Source organism: Pan paniscus, chromosome 6 (genome assembly GCF_029289425.2).
Source record: "Pan paniscus chromosome 6, NHGRI_mPanPan1-v2.0_pri, whole genome shotgun sequence".
NCBI classification, from domain to species: Eukaryota; Metazoa; Chordata; class Mammalia; order Primates; family Hominidae; genus Pan; species Pan paniscus.
In genome coordinates, this window is record NC_073255.2 from 37,282,895 (window position 1) to 37,304,692 (window position 21,798).

General features: G+C 43.5%; 2 protein-coding genes across 10 annotated transcripts in view; one reads left to right on the forward strand and one right to left on the reverse strand.

Annotated features, from left to right (window-relative positions):
* Positions 1-11,345: 11,345 nt before the first annotated feature.
* Positions 11,346-19,632, reverse strand: LSM5 (LSM5 homolog, U6 small nuclear RNA and mRNA degradation associated). Of its 4 annotated transcripts, none has more exons than XM_034963902.4 (5): positions 19,559-19,632; positions 13,568-13,663; positions 12,938-12,965; positions 11,997-12,069; positions 11,346-11,605 (listed from the first exon to the last, which is right to left on the reverse strand). In XM_034963902.4, exons 2-5 carry the CDS (start codon positions 13,620-13,622, stop codon positions 11,573-11,575), a joined length of 189 nt encoding a protein of 62 aa, XP_034819793.1. In that variant the 5' UTR covers positions 13,623-13,663; positions 19,559-19,632; the 3' UTR covers positions 11,346-11,572. The 4 variants fall into 4 exon arrangements, with proteins under 4 accessions (XP_034819793.1, XP_003833447.1, XP_034819792.1 ...); XM_003833399.7 differs by lacking the exon at positions 19,559-19,632 and adding an exon at positions 14,639-15,711; XM_034963901.3 differs by lacking the exon at positions 19,559-19,632 and adding an exon at positions 14,450-14,621.
* Positions 19,633-19,689: 57 nt separating this feature from the next.
* Positions 19,690-21,798, forward strand: part of AVL9 (AVL9 cell migration associated) — a 90,363-nt gene continuing 88,254 nt past the window's right edge. For 2 of the 6 annotated variants that reach the window (XM_034963904.3, XM_063605676.1), the window contains exon 1: positions 19,690-20,275. In XM_034963904.3, the coding sequence (XP_034819795.1) occupies positions 20,183-20,275 (93 nt within the window). In that variant the 5' untranslated portion in view covers positions 19,690-20,182. The remainder of the gene's footprint in view (positions 20,276-21,798) is intronic. The other 4 variants (XM_063605675.1, XM_034963903.3, XM_034963906.3 and 1 more) reach the window with 4 other exon arrangements.

Sequence of the window (21,798 nt, forward strand, 5' to 3'; positions counted from 1 at the left end):
ACTTAGAAAAAGGTGGATGGTCAAAGGCAAAAAGCAGGTGTCCAGGGCCCCCTACAAAATGCTATATTAATATCACTTCTATTGATGGTCTTTCTGCTGGGCTTTCTGCTGACACCAAAATGTGGGTCTGCATCCTTGCTCTTAACTCCATCAGGGAGAGTGTGCCTCAGAATGGAAAGAACAAGGAGGAGAATAAGGCAAAGAGATGGAGAGACTGCATCCTGATGACATCTTTAGAGCCCGTGGAGCTAGGCATGCCAGAAACTGGAAGGTTAAACTACATGAACCAATAAATATACCCCATTTTTTCTTAAAAAAAAAAAAAATACTGCTTAACCTTTGTCACTGTAACATGTCACCTGCACAATTGGAGAAGTCTTGAGGGTAGAGAGCTCTGCAAAGGAAGGAAGATAGGAAGCGCTCCAGGCACTGCAGCTGTTGCCAGGAGTGAAGAAACTCCCTCCTGTGGGGCACCTACTGCCCATCCCGCACCGTGGGGTGCTGTCATATCACATATATTTCATATATATTAGCCCTTATATATTACATCTATAATATAATATATATTATCAAATACAGTATTTCATATCATTCTCATATAACCCTGAAGTACATGTTACCATCCCCATTTTGCAGAGTAGGGCACCAAGGCTTAGAGATATTAAGTAACTTCTCCAAGGTCACACAATTGAGAAATGACAAAACAGGTATTAGAAGCCAGATTCCCCCACCCCATCCCCAGGCTGCCTTTAAATTCCTCCCTGGGCCCTCTTCCTTGCAGGCTCCTGTCCCATCAAAGTCCCTCCTCCTGATCCCCCCACATCATTTGTCTTCTGCTGCTGATTGTCAGCATTTCTCAAGGTCCCAGGGGCTGTGAGTTGGAAGAGGCATCACTCTGAGAAGTAATGCACCTGCAGGGAAGAGATGGCTCTTTAGAAATAAACTAGAAATGAGTATCTCTATGATACCCATGGAGAAAGTACAAGAGTTTGGACACAAGTGGTTTCAGCCTCTGGGGGAGAGGAAGGTAATTTTATCCAGGGTAACCCAACCATCATCATCCAGTCACATAGGTGGAGAGGCACAGCCAAGAGCTCTGAATCAGGTTCCAATGATCTAAGCACCAGTTCCAGCACAGCCCCTGAATCCCTTATCAAGTTAAGGCCTCTCTTTGAGCCTAGGTCTCCCCACCTATAAAGTGAGGGACTGGGCCTAGAGGTGATGTAAGCTCCCTTCCAGCTCATCCCACTCTGGACCCGTGCCTTGAGAAGCCACAGATCTCAATGCAGGCTTGTGTCATACTCAAGCACTAGTCACTGGAAAAGCAGGAAGTCCTTGGGTGAGGTGCTTACCTCTCGGAGTTTATTTTCCCAACACAGGTGTCAGATGGAATAGAAGAAACTAGGTGTCTATGCATGCTCATTTGTGGTTTCTATCACAATGGAAAATTCCTTGAGCATCTACAATCCCCACCTGTGGTAATGTGAACACCCAACCTGGGCCAAATTACTCCACTGAGCATTTCCCTTCTTCCTCAGCCCTTTCTCACCCTCCTGCTGGCACAGGCTGCCACTTGCCTGACTCAAGTTTCTCCACTTACTAAATGTCACACTTCCAGCTGCAATCAACAAGAGATGCTCTCCAGGCAATTCAGTACAGGAAAAAATAAGGTCCTTCCCACTTCTTATTACCCTCATGAGATGCTGACTGTGGAGCTGGCTAAAACCAATGACAAATAACAGGGTTACTATGAGGAAGTATGAATGGGACCTATGGCCCAAGAAGCAGCAATTATGGACACAAAAAAATGCATGAAAGGAGGTAAGCAGAGTCCTTCCCAGAGAACAGAGGAGGCAGCAGAGCCCATGACCCACATCTGAGTCACCACACCCCATGGCCACGATCTTCTATTCTAGTACATTTCCCTATTGTTATAGCAGATACAATGATAACTTATTTTATAGGATGCCACAGCTCTTTTTGGAAAGCAATATAGATGTAAAAGCTAGCCAGGATGTTATCAGCTGATATCCAATGATGAAGGAATAGGGATCCAGTTAGCCCTCATGTCAACATGGAAAGTTAATTCAAGTTAAAGCATTTCACACCTATGAGCCCTTTGGATCTCCAGAATAACTGTGTGGAGTAAGAAAGGTCTGAGTCACTGCTTTGGCTTAAAAGATGAGAAAACCAAGACCCAAAGAGGGAAAATTGCTTGCCGGGGCTCACTCAGTCTGTAGCATTAGGGCTTCTACACCAGACCATGATTCCTCTTGAAGTGGCTTTCAGTCTGATGGTTTTCAAGTTTCTTCTCATTGAAACAGAAGAGAAAAGGAGAAGGAAGCAAGGAAAGCAAGGAGCATTACAGCTTTAAAAGATGAGCTACAGTGGCCGGGCGCAGTGGCTCACGCCTATAATCCCAGTGCTTTGGGAGACCAAGGCGGGAGGATGGCTTGAGTCCAGGAGTTCCAGACCAGCCTGAGCAACATGGTGAAACCCCATTTCTACAAAAAATACCAAAAATTAGCCAGGCACTTGCCTGTAGTCCCAGCTACTCAGGAGGCTGAGGCAGAAGGATGGCTTGAGCCTGGGAGGCAGAGGTTGCAGTGAGCCAAGATTGTGCCACCGCACTCCAGACTGGGCAACACAGCAAGACCCTGTCTCAAAAAAAAAACAAACAAACAAAAGGCCAGGTGCGGTGGCTCACGCCTGTAATCCCAGCACTTTGGGAGGCCAAGGCGGGCAGATCATGAGGTCAGGAGATCAAGACCATTCTGGCTATCACGGTGAAACCCCGTCTCTACTAAAAATACAAAAAAAAAAAAAAAAAAAATGAGCCAGGCACCCTGGCAGGCACCTATACTCCCAGCTACTCTGGAGGCTGAGGCAGGAGAATGGCATGAAGCCGGGAGGCTGAGCTTGCAGTGAGCCGAGATAGCGTCACTGCACTGCAGCCTGGGCAAAAGAGTGAGACTCCATCTCAAAAAAAAAAAAAAAAAAAAAAAAAAGATTAGTTACCATATCCAAAACTGCTAAATTCCCACAGGACATTAAGTCAGAGCAATCCACAGATGTGGGGACAGGCTCCTAAGTTCCCAAAGACTCCCAATTCACCTCAGATTCCAAACACAGCATGGCCAGCAGTGATGGGATGCCCATGGTTAGAGGGAAGAGGGAGCATGCCTGAGCCCCAAGGACATGACCCCTCACCAGAGGTCAACCTCCCCTTCTCCCCACTGAGGCCTCAGGCCCTGGGCTGATGTCCTCTTCCATTGAAGTGCAGACAACCAAGGCAGAGAGTCAGTGCTAGAAAGGAACCCAAACATTCAGCTTCACTCTTGTTTTATAGGTAAAAATGTTGAAGCCCTGAAAGAAAAAAGAGTGACGTGCCCCAAGGTTACACAGCCACTTGGTGACAAACTCAAGTTTCCTGATTGTTCTTCCATCTCCCTTTCCAAACTGTTGACCTCCCTTCTTCTCCTGTGTGTGGCTGACACAGTCCCCGGACTCCTTCCTATCAAGGGGCCCAGGGAAAAATACTGGGTCCAGAAGATGCATAGTTTACATCTGGAAGCTGTGCAGCTCTTGTCACTGGTTTGGTTTTAGTTTTTACTTAACCCCTCTACTCTCCAGGGTAGGAGATTTAGCTTTGTCAAGCAGAGTCACTATGCGCTCCCGGGATCTTTACTCCTTTCTGAACTCATGCTGTTTTTTGAAGCCACTTCATCATACCTATGACTCTTTATTCCCCTGTGATAAAACCTCCAGACCTCTAAAATCATCCCTTCATCCTGGCTTCCAAAGCACTCTCCTCTCAATTCTATTTTACAATAGAAAAGGCACCTCATATAGAAAATATGAAATAAATGAATGAAAAACAGATTCCTCTTTTGCAAAAAAAAAAGGGAAGGAGGCGTGAAATAGTAGTATATTCAACCCTTTACCTGCCCTTGTGGTGTGATCCGATAGGAAGTTCAGCAGAGTAGGAGACAAGAAACCTGAGTTCAAATGAGGCTCTGGGGAAAACTAAAAAGCCTTGGCTCTAGCAACTAGCTGCCTGCCTAGTTCCACAGTGTCCTCTTGTGGTCAGTTGGTGTCATGCATGATTTTTCTTAAATTCAAGAATGAAATGTCTAATAAAGCAAAGATTCAGTCAGGGTCACTCCTGGATAAAGTAGATGAGGTCTGTTTTCTGACCACTCTCTATTCCAGCCTCATGCCCACTAACCTCAACTCCTTGTGACTGAAGTATATAGAGCATCAATTTGGGTGTCAGGTTGATGTGAGAAGTACCAGCTCCACTTCTTAGAGAGATGTCAGCCAGGAGGGCTGCTGTCTTCCAAGAGTGGTACTCATAGAGCACCAGGACCCTGCTAGAGCTCCCAAGCTTCTGCCTCTGATCTTCCCAGGTAACAGCCAGAAGCCCACTTGCATCACTGCACTGAGGGCCAATCGACCACACCAGCCAAACTCAACAGCCATACTCAGATGATGGGGGCCCATACTCTAGTCTATGGTCCAACAATGTAATAGGATTTGTTTCCTTTGAAACCAGGACTGTGCATGGTATGAACTGCTTGAGGCTGTTGTTTTTCTAGGAGAGAGTAGCTACTCAAGACAGTTTCACAATATAACAAAAGCCTCCATGACCTGTCCCATATAAGCATTGAGTAGTGATAGAGGGCTGAGGGTTCCCATAGGACTTTCTGGAGGAAGAGACATTTGAGCCTAGTCTTGAATACAAGTAAACCAAATGAAGATAGGTTTGGAGATAAGGCTCTTCCCACAAAAGTCCAACATGAGTAAAGCCAAAGGCCAAAGAGGGGAAACAGCCAGTGTTATAAATTCTGTGCTGTGAAGGCAAGACTGAGATGTGACTGAGAAGGTCAATAGGCACCCCTCATGGTAACCTGTTAAGGAACCTGGCCTTTCATTGTATAGAAGGTAACTTACTGAAAAGTTTGAAAGCCGGCCAGGTGGAGTGGCTTCACCTGTAATCCCAGCACTTTGGGAGGCCAAGGCGGGTGGATCACCTGACGTTGGGAGTTCAAGACCAGCCTGACCAACATGGAGAAACCCCGTCTCCACTAAAAATACAAAATTAGCCAGGCGTGGTAACTCATACGTGTAATCCCAGCTACTCAGGAGGCTGAGGCAGGAGAATCGCTTGAACCTGGGAGGCAGAGGTTGCTGTGAGCCGAGATCGCGCCATGGCACTCCAGCCTGGGCAACAAGAGCGAAACTCCATCTCAAAAAAATAAAGCCAAACATAGCATGACCATATCCTGCATTTTAGATCAATCAGTCAGTTGCTCTGATGGTCTGATGGCTGGGATGGACAGATATGACAGGGTAGAGATGGGAGGCAGGCAGGAAGGCAGAGGAGGTTTTTGTCTTAGTACAGCAGAGACTCAAGGGCTATTGGAGTCTTGAGGGGGGCCAATAATTAGCACTCTTCTTCCACAATTGAGTTCTGAACCAATTGAGAACAAAGGCAAAGTAGAAAACAGACAGCGGTCATTGTTACTACTACTACATTGGATGATGTAACTTATATCTACAGACTGTAGTTAACTTCTTTGTTTGGAACTCCAGAATTATTCAGATGTATCCACCAAACCATAGGCAAACCACAAACCACCCCAGACTTCTTCATGTGGAAGCAGACACCTCTAAAACTTACAGGAAAAAGCAGAGCAGAACCCCCACTCCCTCAGGCAACTCAGTCTGCATGTCTCCGGGCATACAGAATAAAAGGACAGAGAGAGGGCAGATGTGTTACACTAATTAAGCTTTCATGTAGAAGAAAACATCAGAGGTAGAAAAGAAGCATTCTTCCCTTACATTCCCCATCTTTTTGTTCTTTTCAAACTCACTGAACTTAACCATTAGAGCCATAGAGAAGAACACAGTCTATCACTCCCAAATCCAACTGCCATTGGGATCACTGGAAGCAGTTTAGATTTTGCCCCAAAAGGCTCTAAACAGAGTCAGAATAATATATTAATTAAGGCAACTCCAAGGCTTCTGTAATTCTAAGTCTGAAAATTCACTCCATTTCCCACCCAAAGTATGCCCACCACATGGTTGAGGCAGGAAATTAAAGAAAAATAAACTTAAAAAGAAAGAGAAATAAGTTTTCCTGTATTAGGCTGACTTGTCCCAGAGGCAGCAAAAGGCACAGCCCAGACCCAGGAAGTCTTGATAATATTATCTAATGTGCTCTGGAAACTCTCCCAGCATTCCCTCAACATACGGAGAAGAAAAACAAATTTTCCTTCGTTTTATGGAATGAGTTTATAGATTCCTGTTCTCTGTAACCAGTGGCTTCAAACATTCTATTTTATCTAAGCAGTAGAGTGAAGGTCAGAGCCTCTGAGCAGGCCTGTGTTATGGCCACCTGGGCGCCATAGTGAAGGTTATAGGATAAGCCCGTGCCTAGGCAAAACCTAGATAACAGACATCTGGGTTGACTGGCAATGGTCATGTGTAATCCTGAGTTATGATCTGTTACAATTTGATTAACTGTCTTTGTCCTGCCTCTGTATCCCTGCTTTCAGGCCACTGTAAGCTTGCTTCAAGCTAGCCCACCCCCTTTTGTGAAGTGTGCATAAAATCAAGTGCTGTCTTTGTTCTGGGCCCAGTCTTTGAATGTTAAGTCTGCAGGGTCTGAGTGCACTCAATAATAAATATATCCTCCTCTATACACCCCAAGGTCTCTCTCTGGTCCTCCTGATCCTGCAACATGATCTGTGATGGCTAATTTTAGGTGTCGAGTTAACTGGATTAAGGATATCTAGAAACCTAGTAAAGCATTATTTGGCTGTGTTTATGAGGGTGTTTCCAGACTACTTTAGGGTGTGAGTCTGAGTGGACTAGGTGAGATGCACCTTCAATGTGGGCCAGCATTCAGTTGACAGAAGGTCCAAAGAGAACAAAAACACAGAAAAGGCAACATGTCTGTCTCCCTCCTAGAGCTGGGATAACTCTTCCTTCTCTGTCTTTGGATATAAGAACTCCTGATGTTCTGATGATGTTGTCCTCTGAGGACAGAGAAGGAAGAGTGATCCCAACTTTAGGAGACCTCTGGACTCCAGGACTTACACCAGTAGCCCCCTGGGTTCTCAGGCCTTCAGCCTCAGACTGAGAATTTTATCATCAGCATCCCAAGCTCTGAGGTCTTTGGACTTGGACTGAGCCACATCAAGGTCTCCAGCTTGCAGACAGCCTGTTTTGGGGCTTCCCAGCCTCCATAATCGCATGAACCAATTCTCCTAATAAATCCCCTTATATATCTATATACATATACTATTGATCATCTCTGGAGAACCCCAACTAATAAATGGTCTAACCTGGCATATCAGCACACCAACACCCAATAATAAAATGCCAACAACAGAGATGCCCAAATCTACATAAAATCCTGTGCCATTATCAAATTTACTGGAATTCAAAAATTAAACCTCCTTCCAAATCAAAGTCCAAAAATGTTAAACTCCACTAGAATTAAAATCCAAAACTAAATACCCTTATTTTTGTAAGTTAAGAATCAACCAGCCTAGGCAACATGGTGACACCCTGTCTCTACAAAATATTAAAAAATTAGGCCAGGCACGGTGGCTCACAACTGTAATCCCAGCACTTTGGGAGGCCAAGGCGAGTTGATCGCTTGAGCCCAGAGTTTGAGACCAGCCTGGGCAATATGACAAGACCCGGTCTCTATCAAAAATACAAAAAATTAACCAGGTGTGGTGGTGTGCACCTGTAGTGTGGGAGGATCACCTGAGCCCGAGAAGTCGAGGCTACAGTGAGCCATGACCACTGCACTCCAGTCTGGGTGACAGACCGAGACCCTATCTTTAAAAAAACAAAAAGAGAAAAGATAGCTGGGCATGGTGGCACCTGCCTGTGGATCCAGCTACTTGGGAGGCTAAGGGGGGAGAATCGCTTGATCCCAGTGGTTCGAAGCTGCAGTGAGCACTGATCACACCACTGCACTCTAGCCTGGGTGACAGAGCAAGACCTTGTCTCAAAACAAACAAAAAATGTCCAACATTCTTAAGTTAAATGCCCAAAACAACCTTCCCCAAATCCTTATTCTGTTCAGTCTTAACCAGAGGGGGGTTTGATGCTTAGGTGGTTAAAGTCCTTTCAGCTGCCACAACCCAAGCCGTCACTCATGGGAAAGTAATTTCTTTAGGGCCTCAGAAGTTACACTAGATATGCCTCAGATACATCACTTTTTAAAAATTGGGATGTAATTCATGTAACATGAAATCCACTCTTTTAAGGTTACAATTCAGTGCTTTTTAGTATATTCACAAGGTTGTGCAACCATCTAATCCCAGAACTTTTTCATCACCCGAAAAAACAAACCCATACCCATTAGCAGTCACTAGTATAGTTGTCTATTTCTGTGAATTTGCCTGTTCTGGATCATATAAATCAAATATGTGGTCTTTTGTGTCTGGCTTCTTTCACTTAGCATAATGTTATAGTTCATCCACACTGTAGCATACACAAGTACTTCATTCATTTTAACAGATAATATTCTATTGTATGAATATACCGCATTTCAGTTATCCATCCATCCATCGATGGACATTTGGGTTGCTTCCACTTTGAGACATTAGGAATAATGCTGCCGTGAATGTTCATACAAGTTTTTGTGCAGACATGTTTTTAGTTCTCTTGGGTATGAACTGAGGAGAGGAGTTGCAGGGTCGTATGGTAATTGTTTAACTTTTTGAGGAATCATCAAATTATTTTCCACAGTGCATGCATCATTTTACATTCGCACCAGCAAGGTACTGGGGCTCCAATTTCTTCATATCCCAGCCAATACTTGTTACATTAATTTTTGTACAATTCTTGTTACAATAATTTTTTTATAATTATAGCCACTCTATAGCACCCATGAAATGGCGTTTCATTGTAGGTTTTGAGACGGGGTCTCACTGTCACCCAGGCTGGAGTACAGTGGTGCAATCATAGCTTACTGAAATCTCAAACTCCTGGGCTCAAGCAATTCTCCTGCCTCAGCCTCCCAACTACGTAGGACTACAGGTGCATGCACACTACCACACCTCACTAATTTTTTAAAATTTTTGGTAGAGATGGGGTCTCACTATATTACCCAGGCTGGTCTCCAACTCCTGGCCTCAATCTATCCTTCCACCTCGACCACCTACAATGTAGCACTGGGATTACAGACATGAGCCACTGCACCTGGCCTAACTCCTATGATGAAAAAAGGAAGAGCTTGGGTATGACTATTAGCTCCCCTGGGATAGCAAATAATAAAGGGGTGGAAAGAAGCAGGTGTTACATCACTTACTCCCCTCCAAAGGGAAAGAAACAACAGTGGAGGGAAAGCATTGCCCCCAAGAGTTAGAAGCAAAGTGTGAGGCAACCAGCTCATACTGGCTCCTGAGAATCAACCGTCAAATCCTTGAGAATTTTGCAAACCAGTTGTTAAAGCCTTGGTAGCTTGAAATTAGCCAAGGCAGTAGTACTGACAACATGTAAATCAGAGAAAACTACAAATCAGTGCTTTGTGTTTTGGAAAATAAGGTTGGATCCTTTTTCCATGTGGTAATACCAAAATTCCAGATAGATTCCAGATTTAAATCAAACGCAGAAAACATAAAGTGCCCAAAGAAAAGTATAATCAAAGCAAAGGTTTTCCAATCCACGTGGACCAAATACAAAAACCATAATGGACTAGGTCAACATGCAACTACATTAAAATACATCATTTATGTCAAAAATAGCACTAAGTGGCAAACTACAAACTAGGGAAATTATTAGCAAAATACATGACTAACAGAAACCCATCAAGAATTCTTACAAATTAGTAAGAAAAAGACAAACATCTCAATGGCAAAAGCCTCAACAGATAAGTCATTTACAAAATACAAATGAGATCAAAATTAATCAAGAAAATTTTAGGCCAGGCCTGGTGGCTCATGCCTTTAATATCGGCACTTTGGGAGGCTGAGGCAGGTGGATCACTAGAGGTCAGGAGTTCAAGACCAGCCTGGCCAACAAGGTAAAACCCCATCTCTCTAAAAATATAAAAATTAGATGGCAGTGGTGGCGCCCACCTGTAATCCCAGCTACTCAGGAGGGTGAGGCAGGACAATCACTTGAACCTGGGAGGCGGAGGTCGCGTTGATATCGCGACAAGGCACACCAGCCTGACTGGAGGTTGCAGGGAGCCAAGATCATGCCACTGCATTCCAGTGAGACTCTCCAAAAAACAAAAAAAAAAAAAAAGGAAAAGAAAATTTTAGACATGCCAGGTTTTCTTGTAAAAATGGCAAAGAGGAGAGAACGTAGAACACAGCTAATGCTGGGAAGGATATAAATGGTACTATGAAAGACTCCTGGCAAAAATATACAATGGCACAAACTTTTTCTTGGCAACACAATATACACCCTTTGATCTTACACATTTTTGAGTTTATTCTAGAAAAATACAAATGTATAAAGATCTAGTTAGACTACTGTGGCCAGTAAGAATAGGCTAAATAATTTATAGTAAATCCATTTAATACTATGTACATATTAATGTTGAAATACTTGACACAGAAAGATATTCACCATTTAAATTCAAAAAATGACTTAAGTGGAAGGTAAAAACAGTATAATCAGGATGAGCAAGTAAAATAAAACGTGTACTGAGAGTGGACTGAGAAAGTCTACGAAGACATAGAGCAAAGCATGATCAACCTTCTCCTTTTTGCTTACCTACAATTCTACAATGTGCATATATTACCTGTTTGTTTTTAATAGGAGTTCTTTGACTTAATTTATGCAGTTCAATGATCTTATTATCAGTTCCTTGATTTGACCTGAGTCCTGGAGTTCTTAGCTGTTTTTAGTATCCTTTATCTTAAAGCTCTGTCTCCACTCATTTCCTGGCAATTCAGTAATAACTACATTAAGGTAATAACCTTCTGAACCAATTTTATAAGCAAATAGATAAAATTTCTATCTTTAGGGTAATTCCAATAGATAATTCCTGCATTTCTACAATGTGCATATATTACCTGTACATTGTTTGTTTTCAATAGGAGTTCATGGAATTTGAAATCAGAAGAAAAATCCTCATTACAAAACAACAGCATTTTAATTGAATTTTCTAAGTGATCATTTCCGGTTGTTTAAATGCACCTGTTCAAATCAAAGTTCATCATTTTGTTTGGAACAACTTTTGTTTGAGAATCAAATGGTCACGTAAATGACAAAACAAACAAGCATATAATGACAGAAAAGTAAGTGGCAAAATAACTACAAACTTTGTTCCACTGGCTACTGCAGTACAATAAACAAAATGACAGTTAACCAAAAACACCTTTATTTTCATCTGCAAAGAAGAAGCTCTTTTCTTCTTTTTCCAGGATAATCATGATTAACTTACAAAAATGGGTACACATCTTCAAAGCACTTCCCTTTAACGGGAAACTTAGCTTTATGGGATTTAAACATTAGAAAGGTGGGAAAAAAAATTCCATTTTCTTGTCATTATAAGCCAAAACAAAATCTAGTGTAAGTCAAGGAAACTCATTCACACTTCAGGTCCTTCTCCTCCAGGAACCAGCTGCATAAAGAGGAAAAAGAGTTTATTAATAACACTACCACCATGTCATCTAAAAACCCCTTGCTCTTCATTAAGCCACCTTTGCCTGTCCCCTGCACTCCACATTCCCATTTTCTCCAGATTGTCAGTATCTATTTACAATTCCCAATGTCATCAATTAATACTTACTATCTCAACAGCGATTAAAAGTTCCAAGCAAACTAACCTTTAGACCCAATGCCTCTTCAATAGCTGAGCTTTAGGACCCTGACCACAGAGAACCCCTTTCCCATCTTATGCACCACTGGGCCATGATCATTTAGTCAAGCAAGCAACATTAAGGTTAGTTCTGTAATCACTGCTCCCCAAAAATGGGCTCCCATCAAAATAAAACAGTTTCAATGTGTCTTACCATTGTTATATTATTTCCATTTAGCAAAATCTGATCTAATTTAGTAATCCTTCTTCCTTCTGGTGTGATTTCACTAAATGAATAGACAAAATACAGTCAGGACAAACAGTGAAAATCAAAGCCAACATTTTGGAAATACTTACCCTCCCTAAAAAGGTTATCCTTGTATACAAATTACACTGAGGTTGAGCAATTATATCCACAATTTTCAGATACAAAGGTTATCCACTAGGTAATGTAACCTTCATTAAAAGCAACAGAATGAACTCACTGACCTAAGACCCACGTCTATCAGACAGAGCTTCATAAAAAGAAGTGAAAGCTTGCCCAGGAGATCAAATATGAAATGAAATGTTTTTTGGGTTTTTTTTTTTTTTTAAGAGACAGGGTCTTGCTCTATTGCCCAGGCTGAGTACAGTGGTACAATCATAGTTCACTGCAGCCTAGAACTCCTGGGCTCAAGGGATCCTCACCCTCCAGAGCAGCTAGGACTACAGCTGCCCCCCACCATACACAGCTAATTTTTAAATTTTTTATAGAGACAGGGGTCTCCCTTTGTTGCCCAGGCTGGTCTCAAACTCCCAGGCTTAATCCTCCTCCTTTGGCCTTCCAAAGTGCTAGGATTACAGGAATGAGCCACCATGTCCAGCCTAAATGCTCTTACTATCAGTTCCTTTATTTGACCTGAACCCTAAAATTCCTGGCTCTTTTTGTTATCTTCTACCTTAAAACTGTGTCTCCACTAATTTTCTAGGTGTTTACTAATAATTACATTAAGGTAATAACACTCTGATCCAATTTTACAAGCAAACAGATAAAACGTCTATCTTTAACGTTATTCCACCAAGAGGTAATGTTTTCTCATAAATAATTTTACTCAAAAGTAGTAAAACTGTCTTTAATTAAGAACAGATTCCCCCCAATTCTTTAACACTACTCACAACTCAGTGACATCTTCCAGTACCATATCTGAAATTTGGTGTTAAGAAAATAAATACAGAATTTACTCTAGCTTCTGCCTTTGTTCAGCTTTTGTTTTTTGTTTTTGTTTTTGTTTTTGTTTTGAGACAAAGTCTCGCTCTGTCATCCAGGCTTAAGTGCAATGGTACAATCACACCTCACTGCAGCCTCCACCTTTTAGGCTTAAAGGATCCTCCTGCCTTAGCCCCGGAGATTAGCTGGACCCACAGGTGTACATCACCATGCCCAGCTAATTTTTGTAATTTTTGTGGAGACAGGGTTTCATCATCTTGCCCAGGCTGGTCTCAAACTCCTGGGCTCAAGCGATCCACCCACCTCGCCCTCCCAAAGCGCTGGGATTACAGGCGTGAGCCACTGGGCTCGCCTGTTCAGTTTTAATTACAATGTTTAATACAATGGCTCAAATTCAAAATGCTTGTTGTTGATAGGAACTTTACCGTCTTTCAATACATACCTCTTAAAACATTATCATAAGTTCCCTGAGAATGAACTGATTTTTATTATAATAATCACAAATATACTGATTGTCTATAGTTCCTATGTTATTACTTAAGAAAAACCTATACCACCACCACCTTTTAAAAGGATACTGACAAAGTCATCAAATCCTAGAAGAGTACCAACAATTTCCTTATCACTCTTCATCACGATGTGAATTCTTGATCCTATACATTTGTCCACAAGCTCTGAGGAGGGAAAAAATATTATTTTACCATTCATTATTTCAACAAATATTTGAGTGCCTACTGGCACTCTTACTTGCATATAGTGAAAGAAAAACCAGGAAAAACATTCATTCAATAACTTTAGGTCTTATAATACAAATCTCAGTTCAAGCACAGCATCTGGCACATAATGAGCATTCCAAAAGAGTCTGTGGCATGAAGGAATGAAAACTTTTCAATCACGGCCACGACCACTAGTTCAATCACTCTTCACCAACTACAAAAATATAAGAGGAGATAGGTATAATTATATTCACCGGAAACTCTCCGGTCACTGCTTCCCTTTCCCAACTCTGTCTATCCTCTGTGCTCTGACGGTAGCTTGAACATCTCTTTAGCTAGCCTAGCATTATGTGGCATGATGTCTACTTGTCCAGTGTTCTCTCCTCCACTGGCTTGTGTGCTATTTGAAGGCAATGGCTATGGTTTATCATTGAAAAATGCCCAGGCACGGTATCTAGTGTATAGATACTCAGTTACTACTTATTGAATGAATAAATAACAAACAGAGCTGGTTTCCAGATTCCTCATTTAAGGCTCATTCCGGACCAGGGTGTTAGTGTCACTAACCAACCACATACATAACATGGTCTATCTAATCTGGGGATCGTAAACGCCAGGCTGAGAAGTAGGCCTACTACCTATAACACTGCAGAGGCGGGCTCACAACAAAGGAGGCCGACGACGCGTTCACTAAATGTGGACCTTTTCCAGTGAAGGTCTGGTTTGAGAAGTCAAAGTCCTTGCCTGGAGGAGCCCGACCACGTTAAAGAGCAGGGGCGGCCTGCTGTCGCGAAGACTTGGAGCTCAGAGTCGAACCGCATTTGGTCTTATACATTTCCCCACACTCGGCCAGGGCCTGCCTCGGAACAGCCCCTCGGCCCCCAATCCTGAATGTCAGCTCCCTGTTCCTGCTCCCCAAAGGACGGCGATTACCTAACGGCAGCAGCTGCGACGGGTTGGTAGTAGCGTTAGCCGCCATGGCTACGCCGGAAGTGGCCTGCCTTCATTGATGGTGGGACGACTTTGAAAAGCGCGCTTCCGCTTTTTCCGCAGCCCAAACAGGCTCGACCAATCTGAGGCCGAGCGCACGATCTAGTCAGCTGCGTGGGTCGCGTTCACTGGCTTTTTTCCCCGGCAAGTGAGATCCGGTGAAATATTTCCTGCCCACTGGACATTTTACCATCTCGGCAGATACCCATTCTGCCCTTGAAGTTTTGGAGAGACGTTGAAGATATTTTGCCTTGTGAATAAATTGTTCCTGTAACGTTTGAGTCTTCTTCCCCCGTAAAGTTGCATTTCCTCTCAAGCCAGAATCTTCAAACCAGTATAAATCAATTCGTATTTCCTGCCATCAATTAACTGTTACAATTTTCGTTACAACTACTCATTAAGGAATCTATTGTTTCTTTTTAAAGTCCAGTGGATTGAAAATCTGCAGCTAGCATTTTTTAAAATTTTTCTTTAGTGAGGATTTAAGATATGTTTTTTAAACTTTTTACTACTTTAATTCATCGTTCTTATCTTTTTATGTCTGGTAGTCTTATTTATTATAGGCTTTTAAATTCAGTTTCTTCAACAATTCTTGTCTCACAGGCAACCACCAGATGTCACTCTAAATTATTCCAGAAGTGTAAAATCATGCTTTCCACTTCTGTGTTGAAAACAGCAAAGTATCGGCCCTAGTCTGTTTTATATTTGTATCCTAGGAACTTAAACCTGAACAGTCTAGGTCAGGCGCAGTGGTAACGACTGTAATCCCAGCACTTTGGAAGGCCGAGGCGGGCGGATCACCTGAGGTCAGGAGTTCGAGACCAGCCTGGCCAAGATGGGTGAAACCCCGTCTCTACTAAAAATACAAAAATTAGCTGGGCGTGGTGGCGTGCGCCTGTAGTCCCAGCTACTCGGGAGGCAGAGGCAGGAGAACTGCTTGAACCCGAGAGGCAGCGGTTGCAGTGAGCCTAGATCATGCAACTGCACTCCAGCCTGGACAACAAGAGCGAAACTCCATCTCAAAAAAAAAAAAAAAAAAAAAAGCTAAACAATAAACATGAGCGGCCACAAAGAACGTCATTCATTCATACAACAAATGGTCATTAAGCACCCATCATTCCTTCATAGACTGAGTTCCTCAAGGCTGAGAATTATGGGAAGCAGTAGTTTACGTGATTAAATTTCTTCATTTTGAATTAAATGACTTTGGTTCAAATTCCATGGTCAGTTATTTGACAATGGGCAAGTTATTTTAACTTTTTAAGTCTCAATATACCCATTGGAAAAAATGGGGACAATAGTATCTACTCATAAGATTAATGTGAAGATTAATTGAGATAATCTATGAAAAGTGGTCAGCATAGGACCTGGCACATAGCCCTTTTAAACATGAGCTGTTATTACTTATCCTTGTTTTCTAATACATGATGTCTGGCTCAGAGTGAAGCTACATAAAGCTAGCATTGCTAGCTGGTTTTGCATTCATCTTATTTTTATAACCAGACATAAGCCACTTTAAGGAAGCAATTTCTTATTTTATACACTGTGCACACTACATTTTCAGGCACACTGTAGGGCCTAATGAATATTCTTTAAATTGATTCTCACTATTTCATTCACACCCATCAACATTCTCCTTACTCTTCATAAGATTTTAAATACAAAGTAATGCCAGATTTGTTTGTGATGCTTCTTTCTTTCTCTTTCTCTTTTTTTCTTTTTGTCCAATCCTCATTTGGTTGAAAACTACCTCTTTTCCTGGTTTTCCTTTTCTATTCCTATTTTATTTTCCCCATACCATACTGACAGTATGGGAGAATTCAAAACATTGTTGTTATTTGATAGAGTTTTTAAAAATTAGAAAAATAGGCCGGGCACAGTGGCTCACGCCTATAATCCCAACACTTTGGGGGGCCGAGGTGGGCAGATCACGAGGTCAAGACATGAAGACCATCCTGGCCAACATGGTGAAACCCCATCTCTACTAAGAATACAAAAATTAGCTGGGCGTGGTGGCACAGGCCTGTAGTCCCAGGTACTCAGGAGGCTGAGGCAGGAGAATCGCTTGAACCTGGGAGGCAGAGGTTGCAGTGAGCCAATCGTGCCACTGCACTCCAGCCTGGCGACGGAGTGAGACTCCATCTCAAAACAACAACAACAACAACAAAACAGAATAAACATTAGCAATTTTGAATGCCACTAATAAAGAATAAAGAAAATCTCTTTAGAATCTGAAAAAAGGAATGATATATAGTTCACTTACATAGTAGAGTTAATGGGGATTTCAGGGAGTGGTATTTTTATTATTTTCTCTCCTGAGGCAAGACACAAAAAGGAAGAACAGGCCAATTCCAAATGGAGAGTTGTTATGAACTTGAAAATATGTCATAGCTGTATGTCTCAAGGATTTTTCTCCCTTTAAGTCTTAAGTAGAAGACATAAAATAGAATTTATAATTTATCATAAAATACATGTAACTACCAAAGGCTCTTCCATGTATTATATGTTCAGAAAGACATTTCTAATTTTCTCCCTCGAGTTAAATTAGAAATTTTATTATTTTCCCAATAGACATTTGTCCTTGTGGACAATATCTTGTTAATGAATTTATTCTACATTAATGCAACTCATTTAAAACATAATGTAAGATGTGCATGGTGGCAGGCAACTGTAGCCCCAGCTACTTAGGAGGCTGAGGCAGGAGGATCCCTTGAGCCCAGGAGTTTGAGGCCAGCCTGGGCAACATAGCAACACCCCATCATATTTTATTTATTAATTTAGAGACAAGACCTCACTCTGTTACCCAGGCAGGAGTACAGTGGTGTGCTCGCGGACTCAAGCAATCCTCCCATCTCAGCCTCCTGAGAAGCCAGTACCACAGGCGCGTGCTACCAAGTCTGGCTATTTATTTTTTATTATTTTTTGTAGAGATGAGGTCTCATTACATTGCTCAGGTTGGTCTCGAACTCGTGGACTCAAGTGATCTACCCACCTTGGCCTCCCAAAGTCCTGAGATTACAGGTGTGAGCCGCCATGCCCCACCTATATTCTAAATTCTTAAGTGGTCCAGTCTGTGTATTTAGAGATGAAAAAAATCCTGGAAATTCCCTTGTTCACTTTCTGTCTCAATTTTCCCAGTAACTAACTTTTTATTTCTCTCTCTCTCCCTTTCTTTATTTTTTTGAGATGGAGTCTCATTCTGTCATCTGGGCTGGAAAGCAGTGCAGTGACACCATCTCAGATCACTGCAACCTCCACCTCCCGGGTTAGGGTGATTCTCTTGCCTCAGCCTCCCTAGTAGCTGGGATTACACACACCACCATGCCTGGCTAATTTTTGTATTTTTAGCAGAGATGGGGTTTCACCATGTTGCCCAGGCTGGTCTCCAACTTTTGGCCTCAAGTGATCTGCCTGCATCGGCCTCCCAAAGTGCTGGGATTACCAGCATGAGCCACCACGCCTGACCCTGTTTTTATATGTATCTTTTTTTTTTTTTTTTTTTGAGAGGAAATCTCGCTCTTGTCCCCCAGGCTGAAGTGCGATGGTGCAATCTTGGCTCACTGCAACCTCCACCTCCCGGGTTCAAGCAATTCTCCTGTCTCAGCCGTCCGAGTAGCTGGGATTACAGGTCTAATTTTTGTATTTTGTACTAGAGAGGGGGTTTTACCATGTGAGCCAGGCTGGTCTAGAACTCCTGACCTCAGGTGATCTGCCTGCCTTGGCCTCCCAAAGTGCTGTGATTACAGGCATGAGCCACCACACCCGGCCCTTATATACATCTTTAAAAGGTGTTCAATTAGACAGTAATTTTAGCCATGCCAATTGTGGAAAATATCAAGACAGGTTATATCAAGAAAATATTAATAGTTAACACATCACACAGCTGACAGCTCAAAACAGTTAATATATTAAGAAAACAGTTAATATATTCTGCATACAGGGAGCAATATAGTTTTAAACAGTTTTCTGAGCCAATGCCAATAATTTTGTAATACAGAAAAGAAATGTATAGCAGCATCTTGAAAAATGTCTGCAGTATTAGCATTAAAACAGTTCTACTGAATCACAGAAACTAAATTTGATTTAGGAAGCCTACTGTTTTTCTCAGCTATGCTTAGATTAGAACAGAGCTCCTTACTTTTCAAGACCAGAAGTGCAAAATATCACAGTTACTGTAGTAATCTCGAATTCTGTTTGAAGCAGACACTTATCCTTTAGGTTATTTGAAAACTGTCCTAGATAAGACTTGTTAAATCTTTTCTATAATGCACTTTAAATTGACATGAGATTCACTGCTTAAAAAAAAATTGTAGTACAATCAGTAAAGGAATTAAAAAACCCTGGTGACAACAGAGCCCATATATTTTGTATTGACCAGAGTACTACACCCAAAATGAGATGGTATGAAAAGAATATTCTTATAAAATCGCAGGACTAGAATAATCATTTTACACGTATCCAAGTAAACTTCCTTTGTTGTCAAGGATATTCTGTTTCAGGTTTTAAATGCGTCTCAGATTCCTACACATAATATTTAAACGAAGAAAAAAAAACTCTAGAAAGAAACAAACAAGAATTCTCGGGTAAGCAAGTAATTTAAAGGCTGAATACACAGATACGCAACCTCACCAGTATGCTCCATGTTACTACATATTTAAGAATAAGGACGGGGGCCACAGAGGCAAAGGCAAGGAGGTGAAGGAATCGGACACTCGGAGAGTGAACCGAAAAGATGTGAAAAAGCAAGGAAAACAGAAGAGAAGAGGGAAGTGGGAAAACTTTGAGGAAAAAAAGAAGGCAAAAGAGAAGGAAGTGCTTTGAGATTGAATCCAGGGAGGAAAAAGCAGGTGTGCCACGCCGCACCTCCAGGTCCCGCGGACACCACAGGCTCTGCAAGCCCAGCCGCCCGGGTCACGTAAGCCCCACCCCGCCGCTCCTCGTCAAGTCCCACCCGAACCCGCCTGCCCCCCGCTCCTCCCCCCGCTCCTCCCCCCGCTCCTCCCCCCGCTCCTCCCCCCGCTCCTCCCCCCGCTCCTCCCCCCGCTCCTCCCCCCGCTCCTCCCCCCGCTCCTCCCCCCGCTCCTCCCCCCGCTCCTCCCCCCGCTCCTCCCCCCGCTCCTCCCCCCGCTCCTCCCCGCCCCACAGAGTCGATCTCTCCTCTCCTAGACCCACCCCGCTCCCCCAGGCTCCACCTCGGCCTCTCAGACCCCGCCCCGTCAGGGCCCTCCCGGCCTTGCCCAGCCCTGCCTCGCCGGCGGCGGCCGCCGTGTCAGGTGACAGCCCGGAAGCTGCGGAAGCGGATGAGGGAAGGGCGGCTGTGGCCCTGGGGGCGGCGGGAGCTGCTTTGCCTCCACCGATCTCCCTGTGCGGCCCTCATGTGCTGTGCTCGCTGACACCCGAAGTCCGCGGCTTTCCGCACACGGTGGGGTCGTCAGACCCGCTGCCCTTGGCGGTCGAAGTCGTCGTGCGGGCCCGCGGCGGCCGCCCATGGAGAAGGCCAGGAGAGGCGGGGATGGCGTCCCCCGGGGGCCCGTACTGCACATCGTGGTGGTCGGATTTCACCACAAGAAGGGCTGCCAGGTGAGGAAAGGGCCCGCCCCCGCCCCCAGCCGTTCGGGCGTTCGCCCCTTCCGGGGCCCCCCTGCCCTGCTTCTGTGTGCTCAGCTCGCGTCGAGCAGTCCTCCCCACAGCGCCCGCGACCCTTCGCCTCTCAACCTGACTCCTTTGCAGCTCCTCCCACCCGCCCCACATGAAGCCCAGCCCCCACAACCTCTTCCTTCTGTCCCTGAAAAATGGTTGTGAGCAGCGGAGGAGCTGGTTGATATGTGTAGGTTGTAGGTTTTTAACTCCTGCTTTGGTGGAGTGGGAGGAAAGCATCGAAGACCGGCCCCACTCTCTTCCCCGTCCATCATTGTCTCCACTGGCTTTCTGGGTGTCCACCTATAATGGGAGTCTAGAAAAATTCAGTGCTTGGACTCTGCTTTCAAGGTAATAGGCTCAGTGGGCTTGCATACTAATGCTTCAGGTAGCTTGCAGCACATGCAGCCTCCGTAGAAAAATCAGCTTCCTTTGTTTATCTGATGGAAGCCTTGGAATCTGTCCTGTTAGGTACGGTTGTCGATTGACCTTGCCTCCCCCTTCCCATTGGTCCTTAGTTTTGCTATTTCATCTTCTCCAGATTTTGCCTTTTGGTGAGAGATTAATCTCTCCATATCAACCGCAATAAGAGAAAGTGTATTACCAAACCGTTCAAATATAAAGGCGTTTTTCAGCAGCCTCACTGAATCTTTCATGCAGCATCTGAAATGGAATATTTGCAATCTATGTATTGAAGGCAAGAGAACAAAATAGAAACAGGATTATTGAATGAGCAAGCAAACACTGGAAGGGAATGATGTCATAATGTGCTAGTGAACAGTAAATTGAAATGCTTTTTTGAAGTATTAAAAATAGTAATTGCCACCACTAGCTAATGAAGCATTTAGTTTCTTGCATTCCACAGGAAATGTAACATTTTAGAAGACTTATTGGCAAAAATTAAGTTCTCTAGGGAATAACAGAAAAGTGATGGGAGTGAAAAAATCGTGTTTGTGCGTAATTTTGAAATATATCCTCACACCTGTAATGCCAGCACTTTTAGAGACTGATATGAAAGGCTCACTTGAGCCCAGGAGTTTGAGACCAGCTTAGATAACAAAGGGAAACACTGTCTCCACAAAAAAATTAAAAAATTAGTTGCATGTGATAGCGCACTTGTAGTCCCAGCTACTCGGGAGGCTAAGGTGGGAACATCGCTTGAGCCCAGGAGGCTGAGGCTAGTGACCCTTGATCCCACCACTGCACTCCAGCCTGGGTGAGAGAGCAAGACCCTGTCTCAATCCCAGCACTTTGGGAGGCCGAGGCGGGTGGATCACCTGAGGTGAGGAGTTCGAAACCAGCCTGGACAACACGGTGAAACCCCGCCTCTACTAAAAATACAAAATTAGCTGCGCGTGGTGGCACATGCCTGTGATCCCAGCTACTTGGGAGGCTGAGGCACGAGAGTCGCTTGAAGCCGGGAGGCAGAGGTTGCTGTGAGCCGAGATCACGCCATTGCACTCCAG